Genomic DNA, 13353 nt, shown 5'->3' on the forward strand with positions numbered 1-13353 from the left:
ACTTAATTATTGTATTTAAAACTAACCCGTTGTTATGCAAATCATATTCAAAACGTAACAAGTTATCTTTATATTCTCCTTAAAAAAATCTCTTATTCTAACAAAATAAAATAAATTGTCCAATACTACCAATCTATATCTTTATACAAAGTACTATAGACAAGAATATTATTTTGCGTGTGACGATCATTATACTAGGTCAGTAGTTCTCTTTAGTTTTAAAATTCCCACCCTTGCTTCTTTTGAACAAACAACTCACCTATCGATGAAGCACGTGTTGTTGATAACAGCCATTGTTTCCTTCTAATTTGGACACCTTTCTTCAACCATGTTACAAAGCATAACTAATATATTACTGTAACAATTTTCTTAACATTATCTAATCCCCTTTATCCAACAAGAATACGTGACATCAGACAAGACAAAAACTCTTACTCAAGCCAATTGTGACCACACAGTGCCACGTATTCCACATTGTCATCTAGAAATTCCATCTGTCTACTATCGCCGAACAGAGACAAAGCCTTTGTCTTTTTTTCTCTCTCTCCCTCGTATGATTTCGTTGAACATAGCCAATTTAATGGTAATTAACGACTCTCAACCAGAGATGTTTCCTTTTTTTTTTCCACCTATTTTATTTGTTTTTTGGTAAATTTTGAAAATTTCCAACATGGTCACCATGAGTTAACCATCTGCAAAACGTAGTAAAATTGTAACGATAAAGCACAGAAGACGAGACTTGACATAGTTTTTCGAATAGAAAATGACATATTGACGAATGTGCATTGTGCAGTGTTCCCTTGACTTCTTTCTTCATAATTGTTGTGTTTGACATTTAACCGTTATGAAGTAGGGACACGGGTGCTCAAAAAACTTGGGAATTTCTAGTTGGTGTGGCGGTGGAAAGAGGAAAATATCAGAGAAAGTTGTGTTGCGTGTGAACTCAAAGGTTAGTCAACATAATAATATCCATAGCACTGGTGAAGAAGACGAGGGAGGGGAAGAGAAGAAAGTGATTGGTAGGAAGATGGAGAGCATACTTAAGTCACTGAGAGATGGAGAGTCAGTGTTGGACCTCAGCCCAAGATCCACCGTCAGCGGTGGCGTTGAGGATGTCTACGGCGAGGATCGCGCCACCGAGGACCAACTTGTCACCCCATGGACTATCTCAGTTGCCAGGTCCCACTCACACACGCATTTTACTTCTTCACGAGTTCAATTACTTGTGGTGTATATGCTCATGCTTAATATTGTGTTTCATCATTAACAATATAGTGTTTCTAAAATTGAGTTGGATTTCATGTAAGTATGTCAACTTGTGGTTTCTTTTCTGCCATTTTGCTTCTTTTATCCCTCACTACTGGGTTGATTTTAGTAACCTCTTTATCATAGAAAAATTTACATGGTAAACCAATTAAAATTCATGTTAGAATGGTTTTTAAGATAATTAATGTAACATCAAGAATTTACCCTATATAGTAAGTTGTGTGATTAGATATCTGTATGAAAATCGGTTCCTTTATGAGCTGCATGCACTATTTACTCTGACAGAAACACCTCTCTGATCTGAATCTGATATGAATTTGTGGTTTCTGAGTTTCTGGAGCAATTTGTTCTACATGCAGTGGTTACTCTTTGCTAAGGGATCCACAGTACAACAAAGGGCTAGCTTTCACTGAGAAAGAGAGGGATGCACACTATTTGCGTGGACTTCTACCTCCCACTGTCATCACTCAGTTACTTCAGGTTTGTGCCTTCTGAAAATAATTTTATTTAAAATCTGAGAGTATTATTTTCGTCTCATTGTTTCTTTGTACTCTCCACAGGAGAAGAAACTGATGCACAACATCAGGCAATATGAGGTTCCCTTGCAGAAGTACGTGGCCATGATGGAACTTCAGGCAAGAATTTCAAGTCATCATAGATATATTAAAAAACATCATAAGATTTGTTCCTGTTCAGGTTCTCTTGTTCATTCATGGTGTTTTTGTTCATATTAAGTTTTATGCTGAAAAGAAGGGCAGTATAACCTCGCAAATACTGGATAGTAATTTATTTCTTTCATGGTCTCTTTTCTTCTCTTAGTGGTGCTTTGAACTATATCCCTGAACTATATCCCTGCAAATACACTATGCCCTTGAATTTTGCAAGAACATAGAAAATATATCAATATGGTGAGAACTGAAATATTGAGGATATGAAAGCTGAGAGGTAACTACCGCAGCATTTTGTTCTTGCATACAGGAGAGGAATGAAAGGCTGTTTTACAAACTTCTCATTGATAATGTCGAGGAATTGCTCCCAGTTGTATATACTCCTACTGTTGGTGAGGCTTGCCAGAAATATGGGAGCATATTCAGGCGTCCTCAGGGTCTTTACATTAGTTTGAAAGAAAAGTATAATTCTTTATTTTCCTGCATTAGTATGCAACTTTCAGCCACATTTGGTGCATAGTTGTAAGGTTGTTGGCCCTTTGCAGGGGTAAAGTCCTTGAGGTTTTGAAAAACTGGCCTGAGAAGAGTATTCAAGTTATTGTTGTAACTGATGGCGAGCGAATTTTGGGACTTGGGGATCTTGGATGTCAGGTACATATGAAGGGGAATTGAACTTGTTAATTTACACAGAAATTATAGACATGTGAAAGTAGATGAACACATAACTAATTACGTTGGTTGTGCTTCAGGGGATGGGGATTCCTGTTGGTAAATTGGCTTTGTACACTGCACTAGGAGGAGTTCGTCCTTCAGCTGTAAGCATTTTCCATTATTTGTTACATGTTACATATGATGTTTGTGTTTTGTCTTCTTAATTTCTTCCTCTCCTCCTTTCATTTGATTTTATTTGTGTTCAGTGTTTGCCTGTCACTATCGATGTGGGGACAAACAATGAGACATTACTGAAGGATGAATTTTACATTGGGCTTAGACAAAATAGGGCAACTGGGCAGGTTTGTATGAGATAGATGTCTTATATTGTTGTACAGTTAATAACTTGTTTTGATCTTAGGCAACTTTAATGGTGTCTTTTTAGGAATATTATGACCTTCTGGATGAGTTCATGACTGCTGTGAAGCAAAATTACGGAGAAAAAATTCTTGTACAGGTCAATACAAATTTTCTATGCATGGTTTATGTAGCTTCTAAACCTGTTTTCTTCAATTATTATGCCTCATTCTTTGAACTTCAAATGATTATTGCAGTTTGAAGACTTTGCAAATCACAATGCTTTTGAGTTGCTTGCTAAATATGGTACAACACATCTTGTTTTCAACGACGATATACAGGTACTTTGTCTCGCAAAATCAGGCATCTATGTATGGAATATTAATTGTTGATGTGTTGTTTCAGGGTACTGCATCTGTTGTTCTAGCTGGTGTTGTAGCAGCCCTGAAGCTCATTGGTGGTACCTTACCTGAGCACAGATTCCTCTTTCTCGGTGCTGGAGAAGTAAGACCATTTTCTGTTTTTCCTCTTTTTTCTGACTTGTTATTTATGCTTCATGCTGTGGAAGTGGAGAGAAGCAACTAAAAGGAATAAATCATTCAATTTTTTTCATTATCTAAATTTCATCTTCATTCTGAGGGTGATAATACAAGCCATCAATTGCCCATTTTTTTGTTACTTAACAAATCAATTTGTCTAACTCATTGTTTGCACACTTTCAGGCAGGAACTGGTATAGCAGAGCTAATAGCTCTGGAGATGTCAAAGCAGGTGAATTAGTCACTTATTCAGCAACACTGGTTTCTTGAGTTCATTTCAATTCAGCAACTTATTCAGCTAATAGTTCTATATGTATTTCTAATTGTTTCTCTGGTAGACTAAGGCACCTATAGAAGAGAGTCGCAAGAAGATATGGCTTGTAGACTCAAAGGTAGTAGAGTGCTTGACAAGTTTCAGCAGCAAAATCTTCTCTGCTCATTAAATTTTAGTTTTGTACACTTTTCTAAAGCATTTTTTCATTCTGTTGCAGGGTTTAATTGTTAGTTCCCGGAAGAATTCACTCCAACACTTCAAGAAGCCGTGGGCTCATGAACATGAGCCAGTCAACAGTCTCCTAGACGCAGTCAAGGTGTTTGATATGTTTTCTTATGGTCTTCAATGGGTTGCCTTAGATATGTCCTTCTCCTTAATTACTGCACATTTCAGGTTATCAAGCCTACAGTTTTGATTGGATCCTCTGGTGTGGGAAAAACATTTACAAAGGAAGTGGTTGAGGCTATGACTTCAAACAATGATGTAAAACCTAATCTCACTCTTGTTGTGGATGAGTTTTTAGATATATGATTTTACTTAAGAACTGCACTTCCATGCCCACTTGCAGAAACCTCTCATTTTGGCTCTCTCCAATCCTACCTCACAGTCTGAGTGTACTGCCGAAGAGGCTTATCAGTGGAGTGAGGTAAAAAGACTGATAATCACATCATTCTCTGGGCCTGGTTAAGCATTTATTTATGCAAATTATGCTCAACTCACGTACAATTTTGCAAGAATATTAATTTGTCTCCTTGTTTTCAAAAAAAGGGTCGTGCAATTTTCGCTAGTGGGAGTCCATTTGATCCTGTCGAATACAAGGGCAAAGTTTATGCTTCTGGCCAGGTTTCAAAGTCTTCTCCAAATTCATTATCGCTTCTCTATTTTCATTTGTTAAACAGCAGAACTTCGCATCTGATGCTTTCCTTGTTATTTCAGGCCAACAATGCTTACATTTTCCCAGGCTTTGGTTTGGGTTTAGTAATCTCAGGAGCTATTCGAGTACATGATGATATGCTTCTAGCAGCTTGTAAGTGAATGTGACAAATTTTGCTAGATAAATCCAATGAACATGATGATGATGATGAGTACTTGCTTTCTTTTGAAGCAGATAGTAGAGAAGGAAATGTTTTAACGGAAACTCATTTTGTTTCAATATTCTTGACTCCTTTTACTTTATACATACGCAAGCCAAAACTATCAAATATTGAAATCTTTTGACATGTAATAAGCAGTGCTTACACATAAACAATGCTTTTAGATAATGTAAAACTGAGAATGGAATGATGAACTCATTGACATTCTTGTGAATTGTGCAGCTGAAGCCTTGGCAACACAAGTGAGCGAGGAGAACTACAAAAATGGTTTGATTTACCCACCACTCTCTAATATCAGAAAAATCTCAGCCAATATAGCAGCAAATGTTGCTGCCAAGGCCTACGAACTAGGTGTGTGCTCATTCTCTTTGCTCTTTCATCCTCATTTATTTCCCTGTAAACTAATCAACTGCTTCAACTGTTTTTGTAGGCTTGGCCACTCGTCTTCCTCGACCTCAGGATCTTGTGAAGTATGCTGAGAGTTGCATGTATACCCCTGTATACCGCAACTATAGGTGATTCAGGACAACTTCTATGAACTCTTGCCCTTTTGTTCTAACAAGGATGTATTTTGTGCTTTTCTGCGTATTCAAGAATAAACAATTTCATGCATAAACTAGTGTTTTTCTACTATGTAACCCATCTTGGCTTGTTTTAACCCTATTGTACCATCTACTACTACCTCTATAATATGAAACTCTTCTATGGCTTTCATTAACAGAATAAACATATTTCCTCTCGCATTTTTCCTTTAGACAACACTTTCATTCAACACATAACTCCCCCTCAATTTTTCTCCTACTCTCCCAAAACACTAACATTCTGGTTTTTCAATTTTTACTGCAACAATCACATGCACCTCACAGGTTACTCTTATTCTATTCATCACAAATCAGAAACCAGACATGCACCTTCGGCACTATTTCTTTCATTCAACACTAGCAGACCCTCGCACCAAGCACACAAATACTCAGAGAGATGGTAACAAAAAATAATTTATAATTTAAAAATATAATCTTGTAAAGGGTGGTTTTAGTAATTTAGTACTTGATATGCAGAATTCAGATTTTCTATTGGAATTTTTGTTATAATAAATATCATTTTCCATAATAAAAATACAAATATATTAATGTTTAAAAAAAATTTAATACATTTTAAAATATTAAAAGCAGTGTGTTCATCCTCTTATATTTTGAAAATACATGATAACAAAAAAGAAAATTTAACAAACAATCCAAATTCTCTTGTTCATGTCAGTAAAACCCGTTAAGGACCATCAAATTCATTCGACTAAAGCATGTATGCATAGAAACTATTGTATTCATTCATTATGAAAACCAACATAATTGATTAGAACATTTTTCATTTATTCCTGCATTTATTAAAATTCTTGACTTATTAACCACTTTTCCTTTATCCCTCCTATTCATTTATGATAATAATAATAGCAATAAATATTATAATTAAAATTTGATAAAAAAAACCTTATTAATAATAAATAATAAATAATAAAATAAGACTATTAGTAACTAAAATAATATTAATATTCAAAAATATATAATTTTTCATCTTCTTAAATTCAATTTATTCTTTTTAATTGAAAATTAGCTTTCAGTTTTGTATTTATTATGTTTATCGATAATACAAGCAAGTCTGCAATTTGAAATTTTCTATTCCACCATTTTATCAAGTCCACAGAAAATATCAAGACTTAAAAAAAGTATGATTTTCAAATAATATTTCTTAAAATATTACAAAGTAAATTATATTTTAATACTATATTTTTTTAAAATATTGCATATATGCATTCTTATAAAAATAAGTTATATATATATATATATATATATATAATTTATTAAATGTAATAACTACCATAAAAATATGTAATAAATATTGAGAAAAATGTTTTTATTTATATAATTATATGAATACTACATTAATATATGCACTGAATTATGTTTTATTTTTTTCATAAATTGATTATTCAAAAATACATTTTATGAACAATAGTAATTGAAATTAAGAAATTTTTAAGTATCTAGTTGAACTTAAGGATATTTCATAAGAAATACGATATTAATTTACACCCATATGTTAATATATGCATTTGAATTTTATGTTTTAAATGTTTCACAAACTGGTTTCATAAAATAATATTAAAAATAAGAAACGTGTGCATACATACATATATATATATATATATATATATATATATATATATATATATATATGCGCCATGCGTTTGAACCAAAAAATATTAATGACGCATTAAACTATCATTGATTGCATTTAGTGATTTTAATATATATTACACTTAATAAATATGACATTTAATGATACCAATTAATTTAATTTATATTTTATTTAATACTTAACTCATTGACTTCATCTAACTAATTAATATCAGTTTTAGATTCAAACTCTTACCTAATAAACGTGTTATTTTTACAAAATAAAAGACAATACCCAATACATATATTTTAGAAACCTTCTTCTTCTCTCTCATTTATTTTATTCTTATAAGAATGTATAAATGCGATATTTTTTCATCCAGACCAATTCAAATAAGTATTTGAGACAACACTAATAAATTAATAAATAAAATAATTATTGGTATTTCTTGAAGTAATATAGAAATTGTATTTTTGTTTCAAAGAAATCGAAAGATTTATGCGTATTTTAACACCAGACTTATTAAATTAAGGGTTAAATATGTTTTTATTTTTGAAGTTTAAGTGAAATTTGAAATTAGTCATTTTTTAAATTTTTTTATCAATTTAGTCATTCATTTTGTAAAAATACGTGAATTTAGTTATTTTAACCAAATTTTGTTAAATTTATCTAACGTTTGAAGCGCATTTCATTATAGTATTTGAATTTTTTACCTCGTTTGACACTCTTTACTTTAACTTTAACTCAAATATTATCATAAAATACGTTTAAAATGTCAAATAAACTTAACAAAACTTAATAAAAAAGACTAAATCTACATATATTTAAAAATGAATGATCAAATGGATATAAAATTTCAAAAAAAAATTAATTCAAAATTCACTCAAACTTAGGAAAAAAACGTATTTAAACCTTAACGATTTAATAAAAATGAAAAATATATTAGAACCCTTCCACATGTACACGAAAAAAGTCATCAGAAACTGCAGTTTCAATATTAGAAACTTTTGTAACATTTGAGGGAGTATAAAAAGAAAGAAGTGTGGGGATCAATGATCCCAAAAAAGCAAAAACCTTTCTAATAAAAGAACTCTTCTCTTTCAGCCATCTTCTTCTTCAACTATGGGTCGTCGTAAGATTGATATCGCAGAGGTGAAGGATCCCAACGACAGACAAGTTACATTCTCAAAGCGCCGCACAGGTTTGTTCAAAAAAGCAAACGACTTGTCTGTAAAGTGCGGTGCAGAACTTGCTATTGTCATGTTCTCTCCTGCGAAAAGGCCTTACTCTTTTGGCCACCCAAGTGTTAATGTTGTTGCAGACAAATTTCTTCGGAAGAACCCAACGTCAAATTACGTACGAGAAAATGACGCACCCGATGATGAAGTTGATGACATTGAGAGGTTACGTCAACAGTTATCTGTTGTTGAAGTTCACATAAACGAGGAACAAAAGAAGGCTACGGAACTTGACGAGAGAGAGAAAGAACAAGAAACTTCAGAAGCCCAAAATAAGGAATTGCAGAATTCACCTGTGCTCCGGCGTATGGTGGAAGATTATGTTGATGCGATTGAGGTCTCAGAGTGTATGTTGCTTCTGGCGAAAGAACCTGTAATTGGAATATCAAATCGACCAATTTGCAAGAGAAGAAGAAGGAATTGATACTCAGTACCATCAAAATTATCTTTGCATCTCTTATGTAAAAGAGTGTTTGTTGAGAAAATAATATTGTATATCAAAGAGTAACAAATAAACTCTCTATAGTTATTGTGTTCGTGTTGTTATTAATCGTATGCAAGAATCAATTTAGTAAATTTATGGATTTTAATCATATTAAGCATCAAGTATTCAAGAATTCTGTCCCTTTCGATAAATTCACTTGGTTTAGATTTGTTGAGATCGATTAATATGTTTTTTTTTTTTTTCTGAATAAATCTGGTATGCCTTGAATTAGTAATGGAATAATACAGTTTTAATTTTGGTGTAGAGAATATAAGCAAAATCGTATAGAAAATATCAGTTTTTAAAAACCAGTGGAACATTCAAATCTAGAATTTTGATGTGACTTCTTTTTTTTTCTTCAAGTAATGAAAAAAAAAAAAAACTGTTGCAAATTCTGAGATAACTAAGATTTTCTTACTGTGTTATTGCTATCTTTGAGCACTCTTTTGGTAGAGATAAGTGTGTATTAATTGAATAATCTTAACAACGCCAGCCCATATTAATTACGTTACATTTAATATAGTTTTAAATTAAACATTACAAAAATAGAAGTTAATTAATAAAATATTAATTGATAAAACTTTTTAATTAGTATATATATTGTTATTTAATCAAAAGAGGGGTTGGTAAAGATTGGTATGTGTTGACAGGTAAATCATGTTCATTAATAGGTTTGGTTTGATGTCTTCTAAAGTTATGATTGTCATGATTGCAGATGTTGTTTATTAATATAAAATAATCGTATATATTTACAATGGACCATAAATAAATTATATAAGTGAATTTAAAATTATACTTAACCCAAAATTATAAGACATTAAATTTAAAGATTTTTTTTATATATGTTATTTTATCAAATGTGCAACTCATGTTTACATTTACATTACAATAAATATTATCATGAGAAATTTCTTGTAATAACAAGTTGGTGATACTATTTTCTAAAGTGTAAGAATTTCAAGTTATATGAGAATGGATTTATTTTGTTTCATAGAACTTACTTGGTATATAGTATCTATTCAAAGGACTGGAAGCATATATTGTGACCGTTAAAGAGTAATTAATATTAATTCAGATAAATTTTTTCATAACTTTTAAGAAAGAAAAATAAACGAAATTAATCTTTTAAGATAAATTAACTATACACACATTCAAGATAAAAATGTAGAGAAATCATATAAAAAAATGTTTTATAAATTAGTTTAAAAGATAATTTAAATCTGATATGTATAGATAAGGCTAGTGAAGTAAAAATGTTTTTTAGGTAAGATAGTGAGATAATTCTTCTTTTTCAAGGCACATAAGATATCTTAAATCCAAATGTTGAATAGGTAATTTAAAAACAAATTTTCATGATCAAATTACAGCAAAAGAAACTTCAAGATTAGATCTTATTACTTAAAAGTTCAAAACTCAAACACGTAAGTAAAAAATTCAAGAAAATTTCCTACAAATGGTAAAGAAGCAAAACAAAGTCATTGAAGGAGTGATAGACCTACTTTGATTGACATTACAAATGATAACAAGTGAGGAAAGTTATAACTTCTTTATTATATTGAGATGGTTCCCAACATGCTTAAAAAATAAATAACTACAAAAATTGTTATGTATCATAGTTTTTTTAACTTTTTTATTGTCTTGTCATCCTTCCCTTGTCGAATATCTTTATTTCTTATTTCCAAGCTCTCATCATATATAAAAGAGTACAAACCATGGTACCAAGCTTGAAAGTGGGCAAATGGGCCAGATCCATCATCATATGGAACAATTTATCCCTCATATCATATTGTGTGGGCAAGTGGGCCAGATCCAAATTTGTCTTCAAATGGTAAATCAATTTCTACGTATAATTGAGATTGAGAAGAATATGAGGATTGAGATTGTGTTGAAGACTTAAAAATTGGTGTGCTTCAATCGATTTGTCCTTGTAAAAACAATAATATAGCATTCTTGTCTTATTGTAGTTCATAGGCTATATCACTTTTGTATGACAAATTTACCTCTATCAAAGTCGATTTATATTTTTTTATGATAATATTCAGAACATTTTTTTTATAGTGCTTAGTCGTATATCATATCTTTAATTTTATCAATGGAGAAGACAATATTGTAAGGCTAATATTAAATAGCTTTTATAGTTATAAAGATATATAAATTTAACTATATTTTGTTGCATCCAATATAAATAGAACATTAGCCAAGCTAAACAACATATCATCCAATTGTTAATTTTAAACTATTTTATTTAATATTTTAATACATGTTTATTTATATATTATTAATAATATTATTATTAAATATTTTTCTCTAACGCCCTCTTTTTTATTTTTATTTTATTTTATTTTATAAGGTTTAAAGCGATTAAAAAAATACTTTATAAAGATCTATTATTATAAAATAGTCATCAATACATATGCATAAAAAGTCTTAAAATGAGAGCAGTGATATCCAAAAGTACACACAAAAGCTATGCATATGTCATTGATATGCATGTTTAATAAACAAATAAGAGAAAACACAACATATATTATTATCAATAAATAAAAGAAAGAAATCAATGAGAACATAAAGTAGAAACTTTAGATAATGTAACATGTACTTCTAAACTTTACTTTATAATAAAGTAAAAAATAGGTGATTAACTATTTTATCATAGATTTCACAAATGGGTTCTACTTCCTACCACAACACCTCTCTTTTGTAAGTTATCCCTAATTTGTAAACAAATGAGAGAAAACACTACATATATTATTATCAATAAATAAAAGAAAAAATCAATGAGAACATAAAGTAGAAACTTTAGATAATGTAATATATACTTGATTTCTACTAAAGTAAAAAATAGGCGATTAACTGTTTTACCATAGGTTTCACACATGAGTTCCACTCCCTATCACAATACATTTCTTTTGTAAGTTATCCCTTATTTGTAAGTATTCGCCGTGCAAAATGTTGTGTTGTAGGTAAGATTTTTGTTCTCTATAATAGATCAAATAAAGATCATTCATTTCTCCTAATTCCATTTTGTAACAACCCATATGTTGATTTGACTATATATAAATATGATTTCTCTTCATTCCACAACCATTCATCCTCTCCATTTGGAACCATTGTTTTACTCTCTACTTCACTCCTTATTTTGCTTTCCGGACATCTTTTTCACTCAAATCACTCTCTTCTCCATGTGAGGTTCCATTTTCACATACCTTCATTCCAACAACCTATATGAAATCTTTCTCTAAGAGGATAATCGCTTAACCAATTATCATCCTAAAACCTTACTTTATCACCTATACGACTTTTCCACTTAATGCTCTTATTAAACCAATTTCTCTCATGTCTCTTCCAACAAGTTCTCTTCATATCCCTCCACCAGAATGAGTCACAACTTTCATCTTTGTTTATATCTAGTGCTCTCCATAACCCATATTTTTTCAAAATATCTTTTCATAAGTTTGTCTCCATATTGTTTTACATATTGTTTCTCATTTGACACATGCTATCTTTCATCCCTCATAATCCTGTCTCCATAAGAAATCTCGTTATACTTCTAATAATTTTTCCCATACCGGTGTACCTAGATACTTAAATGGTATATTCATAAGTTTGCAATTTAACCTAGCTGAGTATCTTTGTACACACCGCTATTTATAATTGGATGATACTATAAAATTTTACATTACTATACAACTTGATTTCTCTTCTTTTCTAAAGAATACTTAATAAACTAGTTTTATTCAATATTATTTTTTCTAAAAATTAATTGAATTTTAAATAGATTATGCTTTACATTTAAAATATATTTTTTGGATGATAACTTTGTTATCCATCTATAAAATATTATAATAACTAAAATCAATAAAATAATTAACATAAGCAACTTCATTGTATGGATTAACATTATACAATAAAGGCTATCATGTTGAGTCCTTAATCTTGGATCTTATATATGAATAATTATATAGATATTAGGATACCTTAGTACTATTGTATCAAAGTGATGGGATGCGACATATCGACGATAATGCGTCAATGGTGAAGACACCAACGATGACTTTGACCCAGAGAAGACACACAACATCAAGACCAGGTATTGGAAAAATGAGATGATATATGCTTTCAAATCCCTAAAAATGTCATCCATTGTATATTTACAAATAAAATAATTACTTTCTATATCAGTTATAACTAGAATCGATATAAAAAATTTTCTTTTTTATTACAAATATTTTATCGTGTCAACTTTTTATATCGAATATAACTAGAATTAGTATAGAGAATTTTCTTCTTTATTAAAAGATGTCATTGTATCTACTTTCTAGACCGATTATAACTCTAACTGATATAATTATTATATTATTTATAATTCTGCTAACGCATCACTTATTGTAGTGAGTGTAGATTATAACTTGTACAAAAAAATCGTTTTAAAAAATTATTTTTCCACTAAAATTTGTATCGAATAAGTTTTAAATTCAACAATAGTTCTTACTATAGAGCTCCTATTTTCGCAAAATAAACTAGTTGTTATCCACGTAATATACATAACAACTCACTATTTAAGAGGATATTAGAAAAAAAAAGTTGGCAACTATGACCAAAGAATAAAAT

At 30.4% G+C, this 13353-nt stretch overlaps 2 protein-coding genes across 2 annotated transcripts; both read left to right on the top strand.

The window, feature by feature from the left end:
• Positions 1-538: 538 nt before the first annotated feature.
• Positions 539-5575, top strand: LOC114175075 (NADP-dependent malic enzyme-like). The gene is made up of 20 exons (XM_028059834.2): positions 539-583; positions 854-1179; positions 1626-1746; positions 1827-1901; positions 2245-2396; positions 2480-2585; positions 2684-2749; positions 2852-2947; positions 3031-3102; positions 3200-3283; positions 3348-3446; positions 3665-3712; positions 3819-3872; positions 3972-4070; positions 4148-4237; positions 4323-4400; positions 4523-4597; positions 4691-4781; positions 5071-5199; positions 5279-5575. The coding sequence occupies exons 1-20, from the start codon at positions 554-556 to the stop codon at positions 5365-5367; spliced, it is 1980 nt and encodes a 659-aa protein (XP_027915635.1). The 5' UTR covers positions 539-553; the 3' UTR covers positions 5368-5575.
• Positions 5576-7990: 2415 nt separating this feature from the next.
• Positions 7991-8935, top strand: LOC114174982 (agamous-like MADS-box protein AGL29). Its single transcript, XM_028059724.2, has one exon. It carries the CDS (start codon positions 8143-8145, stop codon positions 8680-8682), a length of 540 nt encoding a protein of 179 aa, XP_027915525.1. The 5' UTR covers positions 7991-8142; the 3' UTR covers positions 8683-8935.
• Positions 8936-13353: the final 4418 nt, after the last annotated feature.

Source organism: Vigna unguiculata, chromosome 3, assembly GCF_037176805.1.
Source record: "Vigna unguiculata cultivar grain cowpea cultivar isolate G323 ecotype 2 chromosome 3, ASM3717680v1, whole genome shotgun sequence".
NCBI lineage: Eukaryota > Viridiplantae > Streptophyta > Magnoliopsida > Fabales > Fabaceae > Vigna > Vigna unguiculata.

Bases quoted from the DNA above. Each gene is read 5' to 3' on its own strand.
- LOC114175075 (XM_028059834.2), top strand. From the start codon at position 554: ATGATTTCGTTGAACATAGCCAATTTAATG. The intron at 1,747-1,826 runs GTTTGTGCCTTC...TACTCTCCACAG, and splicing joins TCATCACTCAGTTACTTCAG to GAGAAGAAACTGATGCACAA. The intron at 4,238-4,322 runs GTAAAACCTAAT...GCCCACTTGCAG, and splicing joins CTATGACTTCAAACAATGAT to AAACCTCTCATTTTGGCTCT.
- LOC114174982 (XM_028059724.2), top strand. From the start codon at position 8,143: ATGGGTCGTCGTAAGATTGATATCGCAGAGGTGAAGGATCCCAACGAC.